General features: G+C 39.0%; 1 protein-coding gene across 2 annotated transcripts in view; it reads left to right on the forward strand.

The window, feature by feature from the left end:
- Window positions 1-16468, forward strand: part of Sugt1 (SGT1 assembly cochaperone of MIS12 kinetochore complex) — a 42589-nt gene extending 26121 nt beyond the window's left edge. For both annotated transcript variants that reach the window (XM_076545445.1, XM_076545444.1), the window contains 3 exons: window positions 6850-6940; window positions 12334-12515; window positions 16343-16468. In XM_076545445.1, the coding sequence (XP_076401560.1) occupies window positions 6850-6940; window positions 12334-12515; window positions 16343-16444 (375 nt within the window). In that variant the 3' untranslated portion in view covers window positions 16445-16468. The remainder of the gene's footprint in view (window positions 1-6849; window positions 6941-12333; window positions 12516-16342) is intronic.
- The last annotated feature ends 4515 nt before the right edge of the window (window positions 16469-20983 follow it).

A 20983-nucleotide genomic window follows, 5' to 3' on the forward strand; every position in this document is an offset into this window, starting at 1 on the left:
TGCATGCTGGGCAGACACCTTACAATTTTCTTTTTAAAATCGTGTGTGTGTGTGTGTGTGTGTGTGTGTGTGTGTGTGTGTATCGGGGTACGTGCACATGAGTGCAGGTGCCTAAAAAGGCCAGAGGCATTGGATCCCCTTGGAACTGGAGTTGCAGGTAGTTGTGAGCCACCTAGTGTGGGCGCTAGAAGTATCTGCAAGAATGGTTTTTATTTACTTTTTGCCACTGAGCCATCTCTCCAGTTCTAACCAGCCTCTGATACTCATTTGAACTTCTTAGTGTGGTCTGTTTTGATATACAAATACTCAGTCTCATACAGTTTATAACAAAGTACCACAAGGATGAATCTGCGTTTTTAAATTTTATTAGTTAAGCTGAATTTAGGTTATTTTTTATTAAGATGAAATGATGAATATATTTGAATTATAATTTGTTTATATAGTTTAGATTCCTGTATATTTTAAAAACAAGAATACACAATGGAATTCGTTGTTAGAGTATTTTAAATATTCCAAAGAGGAAGGTAATAGTATAACTTAGTAGAGAATATAAAATTAAAAATAAAAATTACAAGGTATGGTGGCTCATACATGTAATACCAGCATCCAGGAAGCTAGGGTGAGAGGATTGATGTCAGCTTGAGGCAAGCCTGGGCTACAGAGTGATTTTCAGGTCAGCATGGGTTAGAGTGAGACCCTACCTTAAAAAAAAAAGAAAGCAAAGAAAAAAGAAAAATACAGTAAAACGTGTGACTTGTATGACCCAAAATGAAGGGAAAGATTTGTCCTTTAAAACCTGTCTGGCGTGTCAGGAACAAAGCTGGTTAATTATGAGGCAGCTACAAGACAGTGCTCTGTGGGGCGGTACAGGGTGAGAAGAAGGTCAGCCAGTATTTCAGTGGTTGGTCCTATTCACAGAGTTAAATTTGTTTAATAATACACTTTTGAGCAGTCAGTCACAAAACTGGGGAGATATGAGAGAGGCAGGTGAGGAAGTGGTGAGTTTGGCATTGTGTATTTTTTTGTTAATCGGTTTTTAGTGTTTTGGTTTTTAAGTCCGAGGCTGACCTCAAAGTTGTCATCCTCCTGCCTTGGCCTTTAGAAGCTGAAATTCAAATATTGTCCTTTGTTGTTGTGCCCCCCACTCCCACCTTTGCTAGGCATTGAACCGAGGGTCTTGTGAAACCTCACAAATACTCTACTTAGGTGTGTTCCCAGCCCGTGAGATTCTCACTGCATGTCCACTTGAAGTAATTTAAGTAAGAATGATTCTGTGAAGAGATGAATGACTCAAGAACTTGTATTTCACATGTGTGACACATCAGTGCAGTTTGTATTTCTGGTAAACTGAATAATTTTTTAGCATGAATATGCTCACACTATTGCTAAATTTGGTAGTCCTCCCCCTGTATATGTAGTGCTCAGTGATACTTGGGTAATGGAAGAATCTGAATTAGAGTCTGGTTAACCCTGTGGAATTGATGGAGTAAATGGTTTATTCTTAGTTTTACATAGAGAAAGAAAACAAGCTCATGGGCTTAAATGCTTTCCTCAAATTTACACTACAGTAAATAATTGTTCACTAGGTAGCGGTATCACACGCCTATCCCAGCACTCAGAAGGCTGAGGCAGGTGGATCTCTGTTAGTTCGAGGACAGCCTGGTTTACATAGTGAGTTCCAGGACAGCCAGGGCTATGTAGAGAGACCTTGTTTCAAACACACAATAATTGTTTGTATTAGCCCAGGAAATATATTTTAATTCTGAGTGCCAGCTAAGGCTAGTGCTTCTTTACTTAGAGTCTTCTTTGTTCTGAATGGAAGAACTTAAGATTCTAATGCTGTATTCTAAAACAGGGCTTTTAAAACCATTTTGCTTGAGAAAATATTGGGTGACCCTGGGTATATATAGGTATATAAATCAAGCAATAAGTTTTAAAGAAATGTATTTAAAAACAATTCTTTGGTTATACATAGAATCTTGCCATTTATTAAAGATAAAAACAAACTTCAGGTAGGTGTTTTTGTTTGTTTTTGCATGAAGAGTTAAGCTTGGTTGTTACTCGACGCATAGAGCATCTTAGAAATTTTTTGGAGTTTGATGGTTTGGTTTTTGTAATCATCAGTTCTGAGAATGCTGCTTCACATCAATACATACTACAAAATGACTAGTACTTTTAGGGCCCTTTCAGAAAGGGTTGGAAATTCTGTCCTGATCCCAAGCCAAAATTAATTGAATGATTTATTTATTTGTTTGTTTGTTTTTATGAAACTCAAGTTAGCAACTCAAACAGCAATTTAACAATAAAATCCAAAGATAGAGTCTTTTGATACTTACATGCTGTGGGAATGTATTAAAGTCTTTGTTTCCTGTAGTTAAGCTATTTTGCTTTTGTTTTTTAAGATCATAAAATGTATGTGCAGTAAAAAAATTACTGCAGTTTATAACATACACTATATTCTTGAATCTCAGCTGAGGTGTTTCAGGCAGTATTCAGTTGATGTAGCATGTTATGACAGCATGCACAGGGCAGACAGAGTATGCATGTTGTGTGTTCAAAGCCAAGGCTGCAGTGATGCTGTACAATGCAGTGTTGGCCAGGGCTGCCCAAATGCCTTGGGCTTATTACACATTTGGTTTTGAATTAACTTTTGGTTGTTGTGCATTGCTGTTTCCAAAGCTTTTGTGGCTCCTGGATTCAGTTACACAGCTAGATACAGGGTTGAGAGACCTACAGTTAGAAGAAGTTGTGTTTTGATCCTGGAATCAACATGTTATATATCAACAGCATATATAACCATTAGATTACTGTGTTTTATAGAAAATAAATCGAATTATATATCTTCAGGGAAACGAATGGTGACATCTTTGATCATTTCCCTTTTCAAACAGCAGAGGGAGGCAGTGTTATAGACAGCAATGCTAGGAAGATGGTTCAGTGGGTAAAGAGCTTGCCACACAAGTGTGAGGGCCCACATGTAGATTTCTAGAATCTACATCCAATCAGGTGGGTGTGGTGACTGTTTATGATTCTCAGTGTACAGTGGGTAGAGGTAGGGAATCCTCAGAGCAAGCTGGCTTGTCAGACTAGCTAAAATGCTGTGCTCTGGGTTCAGTGAGAGACTCCACCTCCAGATAGAAGGTGGAGAGTGATGGACAAGACACCTGACATCATCTTTTGTGTGTGCGCGTTGCACACTCACACACACACACACTGCATGCAAATATATATAAAATCTAGATAGTAATCTTAAGTGGTTCTGTTAAGTAAGCTGGCATATGTAATACACTAAGCACATAGTGAATGCTAAATAAATGCTACTATTTACCCTCGTAATTCAGATTTTTATTCTAGCTGTGAAACAATACATGCAGTCCATAGGAAATGTGGAGAAGTATACAAAGGCACTGAAAAGGTCATTGATGACATTTTAGCATGTTTCCAAGATCTTTCCAACAGAACATGTACCGTAGTCACTGATGACATTTTAGTGTGCATTCTTCTGAATAACCAACTATTTCTCAGTGTGCATGATGTACACTGGAATGTTGTTGCTCTAAGGCAGTCTTCAAGAAGAGTAATATGAAATAAAGATTTTGGTGGTAAATCATAACATATAACGGGAGGGAAGAACCAAAGATTTGTCTTGTGTATGACATGTTGCCCTGACTCAGTCTTATCACTCAGTAAATATTAAAATTAAGCAGTTAGAAGAGGTGGGGAGAACCAGCTTCCTGTAAATTGTCCTCTGACCTGTGCATGGTTATGCACACCACACCACACACAAAAGAGGCAAAACTAAAATGTAAAGAAGAAGTGATTATTGATTCAGTGTAAGAATAAAGGTAGATTTTTGAGTCTACTCAGGGGGCCTGAGCTACTGCTCCAACACAAAGGGATTTGATACACCAGTTGGTTGCAAAGAACGGAGTAAGAATGCTGGGAAGGCCTGTCCTCAAGACAAAGAACTAGTTGCTAAATGAAACTATGACGCAAAGGTTTGCAAAAGGTTGCCAGGAAACTGCCACAGCTCTTCAGGCTCTGAGAAAGATCTACCACCAGCTTGTAGTGGTTGGTGAGAGGGACCTTACTGCTTCTTAAGAAGGCCGTGTCTGAATGCCGTGATTGCTTAGGAGTAATGCTGGAGGAATTGTCTTTCACTGGGAAGACTTTGCTCCACATCCTCTCCAACATTGACTGTCATTGGTGTTTTTGATCGTAGCCATTCTGACAGGTGTAAGGTGGTATCTCAGAGTCGTTTTGATTTGTATTTCTCTGATGATTAAGGATGTTGAGCATTTCTTTAAATGTCTTTCAGCCATTTGTGATTCTTGTTTTGTGAATTCTCTGTTTAGCTCTTTAGCCCATTTTTTAATTGGACTGTTCAGTATTTTGATACCTAGTTTCTTGAGTTCTTTATATACTGTGGAGATCAATCCTCTGTCAGATGTGGGGTTGGTGAAGATCTTTTCCCATTCTGTTGGCTGTCTTTTTGTCTTACTGACTATGTCTTTTGCCCTGCAGAAGCTTCTCAATTTGAGAGGTCCCATTTATTAATTGTTGTGCTCAGGGTCTGTGCTGTTGGTGTTTTATTTAGGAAATGGTCTCCGGCATTTTCATTTTTAAAAGTATGAATGTAGATGTAATTCTAAACAGTCTTATTAAGTGAGAAACACAGAGCCAAATAAAGGGTTAAAAGCCCAAGAGGTCAGAGCACTAGTGAATAGCCTTTAGTTTACCAGCTGCTGCCGTCCTTCCCCTGAGAAAGAGACCTATTTCCTGTGTGTCTGTCTTTTTATTGACTTTCTGTTCTAAACCCAACCACATGACTTCTTCGTCACTGCCTGTCTATATGGTTGGTACTTGGATTAAAGGCGTGTGTCACCAAGCTGGCTGTGTCCTTGAACACACAGACTCTGCCTGCCATGTGATCGGGATTAAGGGCGTGTGCTACCTCTGCCAGACTTCTGCTAAATGGCTTGCTATTAGCTCTGACCCCCAGGCAACTTTATTTATTAACATACAAATAAAATCACATTTCAGCACAAATAAAATATCACCATAAGTATGTACAAATTAAAGTAAGTGTAAACAGGAATTCATAGAAAATTAGTTGTCCCCACCTTGTCTGAAATAGTTTATTGCATGCATGCTGCTGTCTTAGTGATGGATGAAGTGTAACCTCAGGTTCAGGTCAGCTTGCTTTAGGATGTTGCTAAGAGATCTGGCTTTATAAAGGCCTCTTTGTTCATACCCACAAATGCTCAAGTTACAGTAGCTTTCAGTAAATGTGAGTGCTAGTATGTGCTGTTTTTCAGGTGAAACTAGGAATTGGTACATGTATTTAATGGGAGTTATTAGTTCACCAAGCTAGACTTGTATGCAATCTTTGTGAAGTCAGTAGGCATTTGTTTATGTTTCTTCAGGAAGAGTTGTACAAGGCAGCATTTAGTTTGTCAGGAGTAAGGGATGAGTTCTGAAGCCCAGCCTCGATTAGAGAAAAGAGCAACCAGTACTCGAAACCTCTGTGCCTGTGTTTGGTACCCAGCACCCCTACCTGGCTGCTCACAACTGCCTGGGGACAGGCTTTCTTCTCTTCTGTCCTGCAAGCACTGTACACACGCATGTATTATGCATGCACACACAAAACTAAGAAATAAAAGTAAAATTTTTTTAAATGTATACACCCTAAAGCTATTATTATATATTGTATAAAATGATTTGGAAGCTGTGTGTCTATAATTATCTAAACATAAGTCAATCTGTTTTAGCTTTTGCCTTAATCCCAAGACATTATTTAAAAGCAAAAGCCCTTAAAAAACAGGTCTAAAATCTGAACCTTTTCTTGTCCCAAGCATTTCAACAAATAGACTCTCAACTTGAAATGATTTGTTTAATGAGTGATTATACAGTTGTCAGCATTAGTTGTACTGGTTTTATACAGTGGAGTAAGTTCCTCTGAAGCAAGTGAAACCATGTGTGAATGTAGGGTTGAGAACAGGGTGTCTCAGAGGTGGCATTGCAGACATTTGCTCTGTCTGAATCTATTGCAGGGCTTGTTAGAATTCCCAAGTCTGTATCCCTTTCATTTACCAACCTTGGATCAAATATCAGTTTTTATTGCTATTGTCAAATGTGCCTGGAATGGAAGAATTTGACAATAAGTAAAAGCCAGGCATCTTTTACTAGTGGAATAATTAAGAACACTTTTGTAGAAGAACAATAAAGCATTTAGATTTCAAGACAACCTCCCTCCCCCCAAAAAAAATGATTTGGAGAGAGCAAGCACATGCACACACATGCTCACACATGCACACACATGCTCACACATGCATATGGAGGTCAGAGGATAACCTCAGAAGTCAATTCTGTCCTCCGTGTGGGTTCCATGGACTGTCAGGCTTAACAGCACACATCATTACCCACTGGGCCCTCTCATTGGCCTGAATGTCAAGACTTAATTGTAGCTTATATTATATGTGTGTTGTTTTTTTAAAGGGTAAAATTTGGTTTTTCGAGACAGGGTTTCTCTGTGTAGCTTTGCGCCTTTTCCTGGAACTCACTTGGTAGCCCAGGCTGGCCTCGAACTCACAGAGATCCGCCTGGCTCTGCCTCCCGAGTGCTGGGATTAAAGGCGTGCGCCACCACCGCCCGGCTAAAGGGTAAAATTTTAAGAGTAGAAACAAAATAAATGTTTCATAATTCTTCAGATTTAACTTTGTATAATTTAGGCAAACTGTCAAAGACACTATTAATTCTTATAAAACTTGGATGACTAAAGAAAATTGCATTTTTACTGTTTTATGTATCGTACATTGAGTAATGGATTTTATTTGGTCTTTCTTTCAGATTGAAATTAAAATGAAAAAGCCAGAGGCTGTGAGATGGGAAAAGCTAGAGGGGCAAGGAGATGAGACCACACCAAAACAGTTCATAGCAGGTTTGTATTTTGGTTTTGCTGAGGTTTTAAGTTCATTTTGTAGGTGAAATTAAATAATAATGAGCATTCTCCCTACTTCATTATTTATGAAGAAAAGATACTTTGAATATAGTCAAGTTATTGTTATTTCTGAAGCTTGAACACAGACAACTGTTGGCAAGAGGAGATGGAGTTGTTTACTGTGTCAGTCTGTGAATTGGCAGTTGTTTGGGATCTATCTGCTTAGTGCACGGTAAGGTAGTTTGCATGGCTGAGCATCTCCTCCCTTCCCTATCCTGCCCTTATTCCTTTGTTTCTCCAACTGATTTCTCGTCTATGATTTCCTAGAATTTCAGAACTTCACAGAGTAGGGCATTTGGACTATTTCTGTTACTAATACAGAGATGGCTCAAACCAGTAAAGGAATACCTAGAAGAGGAACAACTAGGGTTGGTTTTATATAGCCCTTTATATGTCGAAGTCCATTTTAAGCATATATAACCAGCAGTCAGGCATCTTTTACTAGTGGAATAATAATTAATCTGGGGGATCCTAAGATTGTGCCTTAGTGTAACTGCCTCATTACTGAATAGGGAGAAATTTCTTTTTGTTATTTAATACTCTGATCTGATGGCTGAAACAAGCCAACAATGTATCTCAGCAGCTATTTTCAGGTTTTTACCTCTTTTATAGTAGAAAACACATTTGCTTGTAACATTTAGGAAGTCAGTTATGAGCAGATCTAGTATGCATGTGTGTGTGTGAATTAATTTCATGTATGTATAGAAGTTGCAAGACTAAAAGTGTTTCTTCACCCAGTAATAGAATTTTAACTAATCTGTAGCAAAACCAGGAGAGAGAGTGACAGGTGATTTCTTGTTGCTGCTTCAAAGACTGTCTCTTGGGACTGATTCCCAGAAGTTTGGGGCTGAGGTTTATATAGTGAACAACTGTATAATACAGTGCTCATATAATAGGCAGCCCAGTATTATTTCTTCCTTTTTATAGGCTAGGATCACCTAGTGGATTTGTGGAGGACTAAAATGCAGGGCTGCAGAGTGTGGGTGTGATTCTGGTAACTTGCTGCTTCCTGTGGGACACATTCACCAACAGTGGAGATGATCTCTGCTCTCACACTTGTCTGGTAAAGAAAGTAGTGAGCAAGAAACTTAGATTACTCTTAGTAGTTCACCTACCATGTCCAATTATTTAAATTGTTCTGAGATTGACTAGTTGTGTGTGTGTGTGTGTGTGTGTGTGTGTGTGTGTGTGTGTGTGTGTGTGTGTAGGGTTTTTCTAAACTGAATCCCTTAGAAATTCAAGATGCTTTCCCTTCTGTCCTGTTGTGTTTTGTGAGGAATTAATATGCTTGTCAGATCCTGTGTACTGCAAGCTGGAAACTGTAGATAAGGGCAAGTCACTTAACCTATCTGGGCCAGCGTTCTTATCTGTAGAGAGAGATTAAAACTTCATTCCCATTCTTCCTGGGAGTTACCATTAGAATTAATTAAATTCGTGTTCCCAGCTCCGTAACCATGTCATACGTGAAAATGTACAAAGACAGCATTTCCAGTAGAGGGAAGTGACATTTAGGATGTTTAAAGCAACACACACATACACACACACACACACACACACACACACACACCCTCTGAATAAAACTGCCAGGTCTTCCTGGGTTTTGTTTTGATGAAGGATGAGTAAATGAAAAGTAGGTTTATTTTTTTTTATTTACTGGTGTAATGAAGGCATAAGAAACAGAATGAATGTTTAGTAGTTTCTCAACTATTTTTAGAAAAGGGATGTAGAAAGACATTACTAGAGAGGGACCATTTATATTAGTGTTACTGGGTTCCAGTAGGACAGGAAACTTGGAAGCAGCCTCCTTCTTCTTTTTTTCCGTCACTGTAAGCTGTACTGTCCCCTACAGTAGCTGCTGGCTATTGACCACTTGAAGTAGGATTAGTCTGCATTGAGATGTAAAATGAATCCCCAGTTTTTAAGATTTATATATAAAAATGGATCATAATGTGTTTTAGTATTTTCCAGTTGACTTCATGTTGAAATAATATTCTTTCTTGCTATGATATATATAGTATCTAGACACTTTTCATTTTCCTTCAGGAAACTAAATAATTCACTTCTGATAATGCAAATTCTGTCCCTTATCACCCTCTTCATTAAGATAAAAAAAAATCTTCAGTGTGTAAATGGGAGAGTTCTTTGTAAATTTTGTGTCGATTTAATGAATTTATTTATTTTACATCCCAGTCCCTTATTCCCACCCCTTCCTGTCCCCACCCCCAATCCACTCCCCCTTCATTTCTGTTGAGGAAAGGTCCGACACTCCCAGAAGTATTAACAAAACATGGCATATCAAGTTGCAGTAAGACTAAGCACTGCCCCATGGATTAAGGCTGGGCAAGGTGACCCAGTATGGGGAGTAGGGTCCCAAAAGCCAGTACAAGAGTCAGGGACAGCCCCTGCTCCCAATGTTAGGAGTGCCACAAGAGGACCAAGCTACACAACTGTCACATATATGTAGTGCCTAGGTCAGTCCAATGTAGGCCCCCTGGTTGTGTTCAGTCTCCGGGAGCCCCTAGGAGCCCAGAGGCTAGCGAAATGGCTTAGCAGGTGAAGGTGCTTGTTGCCGAACCTAACGACACAAGTTAAATTCTAAGGACCACCTCCCTCAAGTAAATAAGTAAATGTAATTTTTAAAAAGATTTATTTTGTATTTTATGTGTATGGGGTTTTGTTACATGTTGGTATGTGTAGCACGTGTGTACCTGGTAGATGTGGAGGTCAGAAGAGTGTATTGTGTCCCCTGGAACTGGAGTTAGGATAGTTGTAAGCTGCCATGTGTGTGCTGGAAACTAAAGCCAGGTCCTTTGCAGTAGCAGCAAGTGCTGTTAACTGCTGAACCATCTCTCCAGTCTCCAATAGATGTAATTTTAAAAATGAAATTAAAGTGTATCTCAGTTTCTTTTAATAACCTAGTACTAAAACTGTTAAATCGTGTATTTGGATTACATTTCTGGCTGTTATTATAGTTTAATTAGATAGTAAACAGAGCTATTCTTAGACCTACTGGGTCATTTTGTTTGTCTGTTTTCCAGTTATTTATGTGTCAAGATCTTCATTTCCTTGGTCTTAGGGCATTCCTTGAGCTGCTGGGCTAATAGTTTTTTTATGCAAGTAGCCTCTATCCAAATAGATACACCAATTCTGTTGTTTTCTATGTTATGTGGATAAGTTTATGTGTTGTTATTTTCAGATAGTATATTAAGATGTGGATTAGTGGATTATTTTTCAGCATTCAGGGGTTACTTAATATTTTCCTTTTTTCCTCCCTCATTTTATGTGCATTGTGTTGTGCCTGAATCATGTCTGTGTAAGGGTGTCTGATCCCCTGGAACTGGAGTTACAGACAGTTGTGAGCTGCCATGTGGTTGCTGGGAATTGAACCTGGGTCCTCTGGAAGAGCAGCCAGTGCTCTTAACTGATGAGCTATCCTTAAAGTCCCATGGAATTACTTACTACTTTCTATTGAAGTAATCTAACGTGTGTGTGTGTGTGTGTGTGTGTGTGTGTGTGTGTGTGTGTGTGTGTGTAGGAGATGGAGCATTAACTAACTCACTATGTGGCAGTTGATTTTATTTTCAGAGCATTTCTACTTTGAAAGATACATGAGTATCGTCACATAGAAAAATTATACTTCCAGTGTTAAAATCTTGAGAGGGGCTGGAGAGAGGGTTCAGTGGTTTAGCATACTGGCTGTTCTCATAGAAGATTCACATCAGGCAGCTCACAGCTCCCTGTAACTCCAGTTCCAGGGCACCTGACACCTTCTGGCTCAGGTACTTGCATTCACAGGGTGCACATCTGTAACACTCAGGTACACACATAAAATAAAAATTTTAAAAATGGTTTAGAGATTGAAAAATGAGGTGTGCTTTTTGGTAGTATCTGGAATTGGTCTAAAAACTTTGCACATGAGAGGCAAGCATTTTGCCATTGCCTCTAATGGAGCATTCTAGAAAGTGTGTATGTATACACTGATATTTTTATAATTATCTGTACTGTCTTTTAAAAAGATTTGTTTTTTTAATCTGATGTGTGTGAGTGTTTTGCTCACAGATATGCCCATGTACATATGTGTGCCCAGTGCCCTAGAGGTCAGAAGTGGGCTTTGCAACTAGAGTTATGAATGGTTTTGAGCTGCCCTGTATGTGCTGGGAGAAGAACCCAGATCCTGTGTAAGAACGAGTACTCTTTTTAAAAATTTATTTCTTTATTTTATGTATATGAGTGCTTTATAGACTTTATGCCAGAAGAGGGCATCAGATCCCAGTGTAGATGATTGTGAGTCACCACACCACGTGGGTGCTGGGAATTGAACTCAGGTCCCCTGGAAGATCATCATCCAGTACTCTTTAAGTGCTGAGCCATCTCTCCTGCCCAGAACAAGTACTCTTAACCATTGAGCCATGCTTTCTGGCCCAATACTGCCTTTTTCGAACTTTTGCTTCTTTTCTAAAAAATAATTATTGGGGAGGGCTGTGAATGCTCTGCATGCATCTGGAGGTCCGAGAACAACAGTCTGGCGTCCATTCTCTGCTATCTTTTCATAGGTTCTGGCAATCGAACTTGGCTTATTAGTCTTGCACAGCTGCTCAGCTATCTCTCAACCACCTTTAGTTTTCTTCTCTTTTCCATCTAATTTTCCTTCTTTCCTATTATTTTCCTTTTTCTTGAGACAGTTCTCACAGTCTGACCTTACCTATAACCATGTAATCCAGTGTGGTGTCTGAATTAGGATCTTACTTCAGCTTCTTTTTTCTTTCTCTTTCTTTTTTTTTTTTAAAGTTGCAGGTTTTTTTCCTTTATTTTCATTTTATGTGTATTGGTGTTTTACTGTGGGTGTCAGGTCCCTTGGAACTGGAATAACAGACAATTGTGAGATGTCACATGGGTGCTGGGAATTGAACCAGGTCCTCTGGAAGAGCAGTCAGTGCTCTTAACCACTGAGCCATCTCTCCAGCCCCTTCCTTCAGTTTCTTGAGTACCTTTACTTTCCATATAAGACATTCTGATGCTTAACCCACTTCCTCTGTGATTAGCATACAGAATGTTTTTAGTTTGATTTTGTATATTATATCAAAAGCATACGCTTTATTGAATTATTTTGCTCAGAGGAAGTCCTACATTTTGCAGTATGCTAACTGATTCAGTTTTTGAAATGTAGATCTAATTATTGATGTACATAGCAAAGAGACACTAACTGCAAACTTGAAATTCAGTGACCTAAACTACTTGCTAAGATGTTTCATGCACTGTGGTCACAGCATTTACATATTTCTTGACATAATCAAATGTGCTGATAAATCACTTCTGTCTTTTTCACTTTGTAGATGTGAAGAACCTGTATCCATCATCATCTCATTATACCAGGAACTGGGATAAGCTGGTTGGTGAGATCAAAGAGGAAGAGAAGAATGAGAAGCTGGAGGGTGACGCAGCTTTAAACAAGTTATTTCAGCAGATCTACTCAGATGGTTCCGATGAAGTGAAACGGGCCATGAACAAATCATTTGTAAGAAAGAATATGAACAGTTTTCAAATATTTTTTAATTATGACAGTGAAGTTTAGACTCTTAAAGCAAGATTAAATAGTGAATTTGAGGCCAAATTGTATGACCTGGATTGCTGGGAGAGTTTTTGTGCAGGCTTTGGCTGAACATTCATTTCTTCTTGCTCCAGACTTAGAGTAGTGGTTGGAGAAGTTCAAAACTTACAGAAGAGATGAGAAATAGAAACAGTGGTTTATTGTAACTCACAAGTGAGTTAGGAGTTGGAAGGCTAAGAAATTCTAAGACTGCAGCCATTAGTAGGCATTTATTTTTAGTTGAATTTGTCCCAGTAGCTCAGTGAGCTTCCGCTGTTTTATCTTGTAGAATCATACTTACATTATTTTCTTCTTTAAAATGAAGGGAAATTTACAGAACCGTATGGGCTAGTAGAAAGTATCTATTATTCAATGACTTACTTTCTCAATTGATTAAGAAAATTCAGGCTCTTGCTAGAGTAGCCTAAATATCACCTGAATCAGGTCTCCAGTTCTGAGGTTTAATTGACAATTCACTGCTATAAAACTGTATAAATTGTTTATTTATTTAGACTTAAAACAGATTTGTGTGTGTTCTTGTTTTGCATATATGCATGTATGTGCCCCCCATACCTGTGAAGGTCAGAGGAGGGGGTTGGATCTGCTGGAATTAGAATTACAGGCAGTTGTCAGCTGTCATGTGGGTGTTGGGAACTGAACTCTTTTGCAGTCCAGGCTGGTCTTAGATTTCCTGCAAGGCCATAGATGGCCTTGAACTCTTGATCTTCCTGCTTCTGTCTCCCAAGTACCCATGTACCACCCTACCAAGCAATTATTTTTCTTAAAGATACAATCATGAATTTTGCCAAGAAAAATATTGTCTACTCAAATCTTCCCAGGCAAGACACTCCCCCTTACTATTGACTTCAAAAGTGTGCTAGAGAGACTAGCTGTATGCCAGGTCAAAGACACATTACAGAATCTGCATCCATATCATACAGAAAATTGATAGTTAAATGAGTAATATACATCCATAAAGTAAGCCATCTGTGTGGCAACATTGACCTTAAATGTGGAGTTTGCTTCTGTCTCTGTAGGAAGACAGAATGGACTGTCCTTTATGGTTGTTCAGTATAATTGTATGAGACCAACATACTAAATAATGAGGAGGAGATTCTAAATCGTACAGTATTCTACCTTTTATACGGAGAGAAGGGAAGATTGTGGTCAGTGAATATGACCAGATTATAAACTAAAGTCACTTCTGTGAGTTTTCTAACTGAGAGTCCTCTTAGGAGTAGCTGATTTTACAGGCTTGTCACATTTAATTTACTCATTTTATATGAAGCCTGCTATGTGCCAGGCCACCATGATTAGGACTACAGTGTAAGTACATTCGTCTGTCTTTGCATGGGCTCCACATTTGTGGGTTCAACTAGCTTGTGATTGGAAAGTATTAGGGGGAAGAGTTTGTATTCAGTACCTATTATACAGACTTTTTCTTGTTATTTCCCAAATACTACATGACAAGCTCCCTGGTAATACCTAGTATTGGATATTATGGGTACTCTAGAGATGATTTGTAGTGTAGTGGAAAAGTATGCCTAAGTTATATGCAAATTCTGTGCCATTTTATATTAGAGACTTGTAGCATCTGCAGATACTGTTGTATGTGATGCCTGAACTCTCTGTAGATATCAAGGGGTATTTATGTTGGTAAAATATAGTCCATGTCTTTGAAGGACTCTCTTCTTTAGTTCTAGTCATCAGTGAGAAGTAGACGTAAGGAGAAACTCTTAAGTAGATGTGATGGTAATCCTAGTACTTGGGGTGCTGAGACAGGAGGGTTGTGAGTTCAAGGTCAGTCTGATCTGTAAGACTGTCTCAAAAACAAACAAGAAAAGGAAAGGAGGCAGTCCTTAAATTGCAAAGGTGCAGTGTGCATTAATGGTAGTTCCGTAGGAGACTGATTGTATGAGAGAACAGCTTGGTAATTAAGAGTCTTAACAAATTTGACTGGTTGAGTCAGGTGTGGTGGCGCACACCTTTAATTCCAGCATTCAGGAAGCAGAGGCAGGTGGATCTCTGAGTTTGAGGCCAGCCTGGTCTACAAAGTGACTTCAGGACAGCTAAGGCTGTTTCACAGAGAAACTCTGTCTCAAAAACTAAAAACAAACAAACAAATAAATAAATAAATAAAAGAAAGTTAGTTGGCTGGCAAGGTGGCTGAATGGGTAGGGTGCTTACTGCCAAATCTGATTACCTGAGTTAAATTCTTGGGTCCTCTGTAGTGGAGGGAGAGATCTGGCTTCCACTAGTTGTCCTCTGGCCTCTAATATGTGCTATGGCATGCCCATGCCTATAAACATATGTACATGCACATACACTAAATGTAATTTAAAAATAAGAGTCAAAGACCACCAAGAGGTGCTGACATTCATGTTTGGAAGATAAATAAAGATCTAAAAGCAGGAAGACAATAGCACCCCATACAAAGGAACTCAAAGAAGTTTTGCAAAAGGCATTGGTTATCTTGAGTTTCCAGTTCAAAGGGTATATAACTTCCTGTGTTTATTAGTAATACAGCCAATTAAAAGATTGTAGATTTCAGGAATTCACATTATACTCTTCTATGATCCATGTCAGTGAATTTTTATAATAAATGCATGGAAGTTCTATTTCTTTTGAAGTGTGAACCTTAGCCTTTAACAGATGCACTCTCTCTCCAGTTCAAGTTTTTAATAAAACTATGTATTGCTTGACACTTGGCCATATTCTGAGAAATCTGTTGGGTAATTTTCATTATTAGGTAACACCATTGAGTGTATTTATACAAATCAGGCATATGCTGTCCTGTTGACCTGTACCCACAGCTTGATAGAACTTCTCGATATTATCAAGAGTTTTAGCAAATAGAAGATGTTTGAGGCTGCTGCAAATGTAACATAGAACATTCTTAGAGTGCGCGCGCCTGCGTGTGTATTCTAAAATTATAATAAAAATCTAGCTTAGTAAATAGTCAAACTAATTGTTGTCAAATATTATGTACTGTATATAATTGTCCTTTCATATGGCTGGCAGCTCAATGAGTTTGAACTAGAGTTGTATGCTGTATTGTGGCTCTTATTAATGGTATCACTAGGCAGCCAGAATTCTTCAGCTGTGTTGTAGTCTTATGACATCACTATTGTAAGAGCAGTTCATTGCTGACCAAAACATTTTTATGAAGTGCATGACTCTATGCACATGTTAGGATTGTTGGTGAGTTGCATGTTCACTGCCTTATAAGTAGACAACCAGTGCATAGGATGTTGGGCTTGTGTACCTCTGTTGTATGTGCCTTAATTAAAAAAAGAAAAATTCAGAGTATACTAGAGTGTGTTTGGCACTAAGGGAGCATTAAATGGGGACCCTTAAAATTCTGTTTAACTGGTGTAGAAAGTTTATTTTGCCTGGCTTTTACTGTTTTCATCAAAAAAAGATTGTCATTTTGAGAGGAAGGAATTTTATTTTCATTTAAGGTGAGTTTTCCACACAATGCCTCTACTAATTAGCAAGTTCATGGTTCTTAGTATGGCACTGTATATGCACATGATGTACCTACCTAATTACCCTAGAGTTGTCTTTTGTCAAGTGTCTGAAATTGTTAACCTCTCTGGCAAGCCTATGATTAAATAACAATGTTGAGTTTCTATTGAGTTATTTTAGTCCCTATGTTTGGGAGAGTATATTTGGTTCATTTTAAGGAAAATGTTGCATTTTGATATATAAGGCAGGAATGAACCTTTTCTTTTTTTCTTTTTTTTTTATTGCAGATGGAGTCTGGTGGTACAGTCTTGAGTACCAACTGGTCTGATGTAGGTAAAAGAAAAGTTGAAATCAACCCTCCTGATGATATGGAATGGAAACAGTACTAAATAAATCAATTTGCTATCACAGTATTGCATTTGTTCACGAGTGCCCATTGTGTGCTTTATCACATTCTTGAATTTTGAACAATATCTTTTTGAAAGATTAAACCCTTTGCCTCTTTGTGCTTTAGAAATGACTTTCCTACAAGTATTCTAAAGAGTGATGATCACATCTTATCACTTCTGTCCATAAGGATTTCACACGTCCTGAAACCAAATGAAATGTCATCTGTTCCTAGCTAGATCAGCTCTGTCTAGTTATGGGAGTAGAGAATCTTTAATCACATCTTGGGTAATGGCCTTATTTTTGATGCAGTGTTCTGTTAATAATTTATTAGACCTGGCAACTTCTTTTGGGCATACATTTTTCAACTTCAGTGTTGTATTTACTTTTAAGAGCTACTTTTGAATGAGTTATAAGACAGTTTTTCTATGAAGGTTGGTTTATTTACCTTTCTCTTAAGTTTTTACTGAGAACATTGAGAAGGTACTACAGAGAATTTCCTCATTTGGTTTTTTATGAGAAGTATTTGCAATTGCACCAAGATTTTGGTTCTGCCTTCCAAATTCCAGAATAAAGCATAGGTTCTGGAGTTTAACAGCCCACAGATTTAGCCGTCTTAAAGGTAATCTGTAGCGGAGGCCAAGAAAGGCGCAGGGCGGCTCAGGTCCTGCTTCTGTCTGTGCCAGGATTGCTCTGGCTTCAGTACTTTGGTGTTTTGCTACTTTGAATGTAAATTCATATGCATGTGTTTAGTATTTTGTGCCTGAAATCTGTAGATTCTTTGGGGATAATAAAAACGAATAGACATCATTAATTTTAGAGTTTATAATATAGCTGAGAGAAGGCTATTTAGGAAAGTTACAAAATGGTTGAATGTTGGACTAAAGAGTTTTCGAACCAAAAAATGTACGTGTATACCACAGTCACCTTGCAGATTGGAGATCATTTTCACAGCCTTTACAGCCTAGTGGTGGGTCTGTGTTCTGTTAGGTGTCACTGACATTTTTGTGTCAAGGCACTCGCTTGTCTCCTCAGAGCTGACGGTGAACTGAGTGAGAAACATGTTGGCAAGCATTTTATTCAGCTGTAAAGGTGTAGGGCTTGGGCTCCTTCCTTATAGCCGTTCGATATGACGTATTAAGAGAGTGATACAGTTGCATTGAGTAGGTTCCAGGTCATTTGTTAATGGCTTGTGGAAGCACGCTGGAGCAGAGGAGAGCTGCCTCTGCATTCCTGAGGCTCCTGCCTCCCCTTCCAATGTGCGGCATGCTGGCTGCTGATATCAGGGGACCACACACCATTCTGGCCTTGTTTTGTCGGTGGTATCACATGCTGGAGTCCTGATCTGTCCTTTTGCCCACATAGAGCCACAGGCTGCAGCCTTGTTCTTGAGGGCCAAAGGGAATGTGAAACCAACTTCTTATTAGAGTCGAGTTCTGATAGTCTCTCCTTTGGGTTGTGTTCTAATGTTAAATTTTCTCAGTGTTGTTGATCCAAAGTGGAAGGGAGCCTGGCTACAGAGACTATTTAATAAGCCAGGATACTACTGCACAAGAATCCAAGTCCAAATCTCTCTCACTTCCCAATTTTCAAGAGTTTAGCCTTTTTTCCCAACAAATTTATTTGTATTTTGTGTGTATGTATGTTTGCATGAATGTTGTATAGTATGTTTATGTGTGAGTGTGCACATCCAGTGCCACAGAGGCCAGAACGGGTGTAAGATCCTCTGGAAATGGAGTTACAGACACTTGTGAGCCTCCATGTGGGTGCTGGGAACCAAACCTGGGGTCTCTGTAAGATTGACAAGTGTCTTAATGCCTGAGCCACCCAGTTTTAAGCCTGTTATGTCTTAATTCCTTTATTAAATAATATCTAGCATCTTAGAAATTATAACTAAATATTTTGTGAATATAAATAAATAAATCATTTTTACCATTCAGCTTTAAGAGCTTTTTATATTTGGTATTATTTTTGCATTTATTTTTAAAGCTGTATTATATAGAAATGCTTTTTCATTAGCTATATTTGCTTCACATTGTTGAAATTCAGGATTTTGTTAGAGTAAATAGACTTCCTAACGTATGACAAAAAGCATTATAAAATGTACCTAAATACATTCAATTTATCTGTCAGAGAAATTTTGAGAAATAGGCCAGACTTACCCCAAAGTGCCCATTCCCGAGTGCTGCTCCTGTTTCCCTGGTCCAGATCCTGGAAGCTATAAGTTTCCACAGAATTCTAAGGAAGAGTCTCTCACTGCTCTCAGTGGGCCTAGTCATTGCTTTGTCTTTTTAGACTTCCCTGTTTATTCCTCACATTTTGCTTCTTTTAGTGTCCTAAATTAGTGTCAAATATACTGTCACCTTGGACTCTAGTCTTCCTCTTCCTTCCAAGAGCTGCTATTGCCACGTCTGATGCACGCTCTCCCCTCCCCCTTTTCTCTCTCAGAGCTTAGTGAATGAAGTGCTATGGTGTTCTGAATTTTCTGATAAGCCTTGGGTTATTTAGAGAGTATCTTTTGCTCTAAATCCTTCTAAAACATACTAGTCTAAAATGATAAACTAGAAAATATATTTGTAGTGAAGCAGTGTGGAACTGAATAAGGGGGAGCAATACACAAATGATTTAGAATGAAAAGATGTTCAAATTTACACATAATTAAAGACAGGCAAGATCAATTGGCAGAAGGCCTAAGTTATACACCCCAGACAATGGCAGAGATGAACAGGTTGGTGCTGGAGGTGGAGCTGAGTGGTAGAGTGTGCTGTTAGTGTAGACGTGGTCTCCCCTCCTCTTCCTCTCCCAGGGAGGATCTTCTTATGGAGAAGGCTAGCCTGGTGTTAACATAGTCCGTCCAAAACTGTCCTTGAACTTGCTGTAACTCCCTTGCCTCAGTCCTCTGAGTACAGGGATTGCAGAGAATCTAGGATTTCCAAGCCAGCCTGGGTTACGTGGCATCTGGCATTGCAGCACAGGTCCTAGAGCTGGAGGCTGCCTGATGGGTCTGCCACATACAGAGACAGCTATGCCGCTGGAACAGTGAGCAGATTCGGAGAATGGGGCCCTACACACACACACACACACACACACACACACACACACACACACACACACACATTCACTCCCAAGTATCGGTACAAAAAGTGTTTGGAATGACATTAAATGTTAACACGTGACAGATGGAATAAAAATTAGAATTTGTACTGCAGTGTAATTTTACTGTGAATACCCTGATGACATAGATGTGAATTAATTTGCATGGTGTATTTTCAGTAAACTCAATCTAGTATTCATCTTATTTCTGCCCTTTCTTCCTTACACATCAAATTACAAGTTATATCACATTATTGTGATCTTTGCTTACCAAAGCAGTTGTTTTGGAATGTAAGTACAGTTACAGCAGAATAAATATGGAGATGAGATTGGATTACAAGGATTTACTGGTTGTGAACAGGGCCTTAAGGATAAATGTGGTATAAGATTTTATATTTAATGGTTTTGTTAAAACCAGATCAGCAGAACACATTTTTATGGGCCATCTGCTAAGACTAAAGGTTGTTTTGGAATCTCTCATTCCCTTAACCATATATTTGCATTCCTGCCTGTCAAGATGAGGAGACGAAAGGGAAACAGATGGAGAATTCCAGAGCTGGAGTGGATCTTAAATACTGTCTGGACCAAACCTTTCGTTTACAGATGTGCCCCACCCCCCAAGTGTGCTCACAGCCTTTTTCTTCATAGCCATTCTTGAATCTTAGCTCACCTAATCGTTTAGTGACATCACAGTTTCTCAAAATATCAGGCAGCCGGAATTATGGCACTGGAAAGGTGCTTCGCATAATATTTAGGATAGAGTTCACCTGGGAAGCTTGGGGGTTTTGTTTCATTTTTTCAATGTAGACTTTGGCTTCTATCCTGAAGGCTTGGATCATTAGGTCTGGGGTTATGTAGTAATCTGTAATTTTAATGATGTTGGTTTTGAAGCAGATGACTTGAGAGGAATTTAGAGCAATTAGTAAAGGAGAAGGTAAACAGCTGAGGTTACACTAGTCACCTCCAGTGCCCCCCAGCCATTTGAGAAAAGTGAGAAGGTACTGCTTTGAAGAACTTGGTTCCTGTTCATTAATAGAAATTAAATGGCGGGGCTTGGGTCTAGAAAGATGGCTTGTGGGGTTCAGAGCACTTACTGCTCGTGAAAAGGACCTAGGTTCAGTTCCCAGCACCCACATGGCAACAAACAAGCACCCATAACTCCTTTTCAGGGAATCACATGCCCTCTTCTGGCCTCCCCAGGCACCAGGCATACACACAGTACACATACATACATGCAAGGAAACACTCATTTACATTAAAACAAATAAGGGATATGGGTTATTGGTAGAGCATTTTCCTAGTGTGTTTGAGGCCTTGGATTCAATTCCCAGTGATAGTGAAGATTTTCTGTTTTATGTTTTTATAAGGTAGAGGCGAGTTGCTCAATGATTATTTTGAACCTTGGGTACCCTGGGATGAAGTCATTGAATCGGTGTCTGGCCATTGCC

The sequence above is a fragment of the Peromyscus maniculatus genome, chromosome 9 (genome assembly GCF_049852395.1).
Source record: "Peromyscus maniculatus bairdii isolate BWxNUB_F1_BW_parent chromosome 9, HU_Pman_BW_mat_3.1, whole genome shotgun sequence".
Taxonomy (NCBI): domain Eukaryota; kingdom Metazoa; phylum Chordata; class Mammalia; order Rodentia; family Cricetidae; genus Peromyscus; species Peromyscus maniculatus.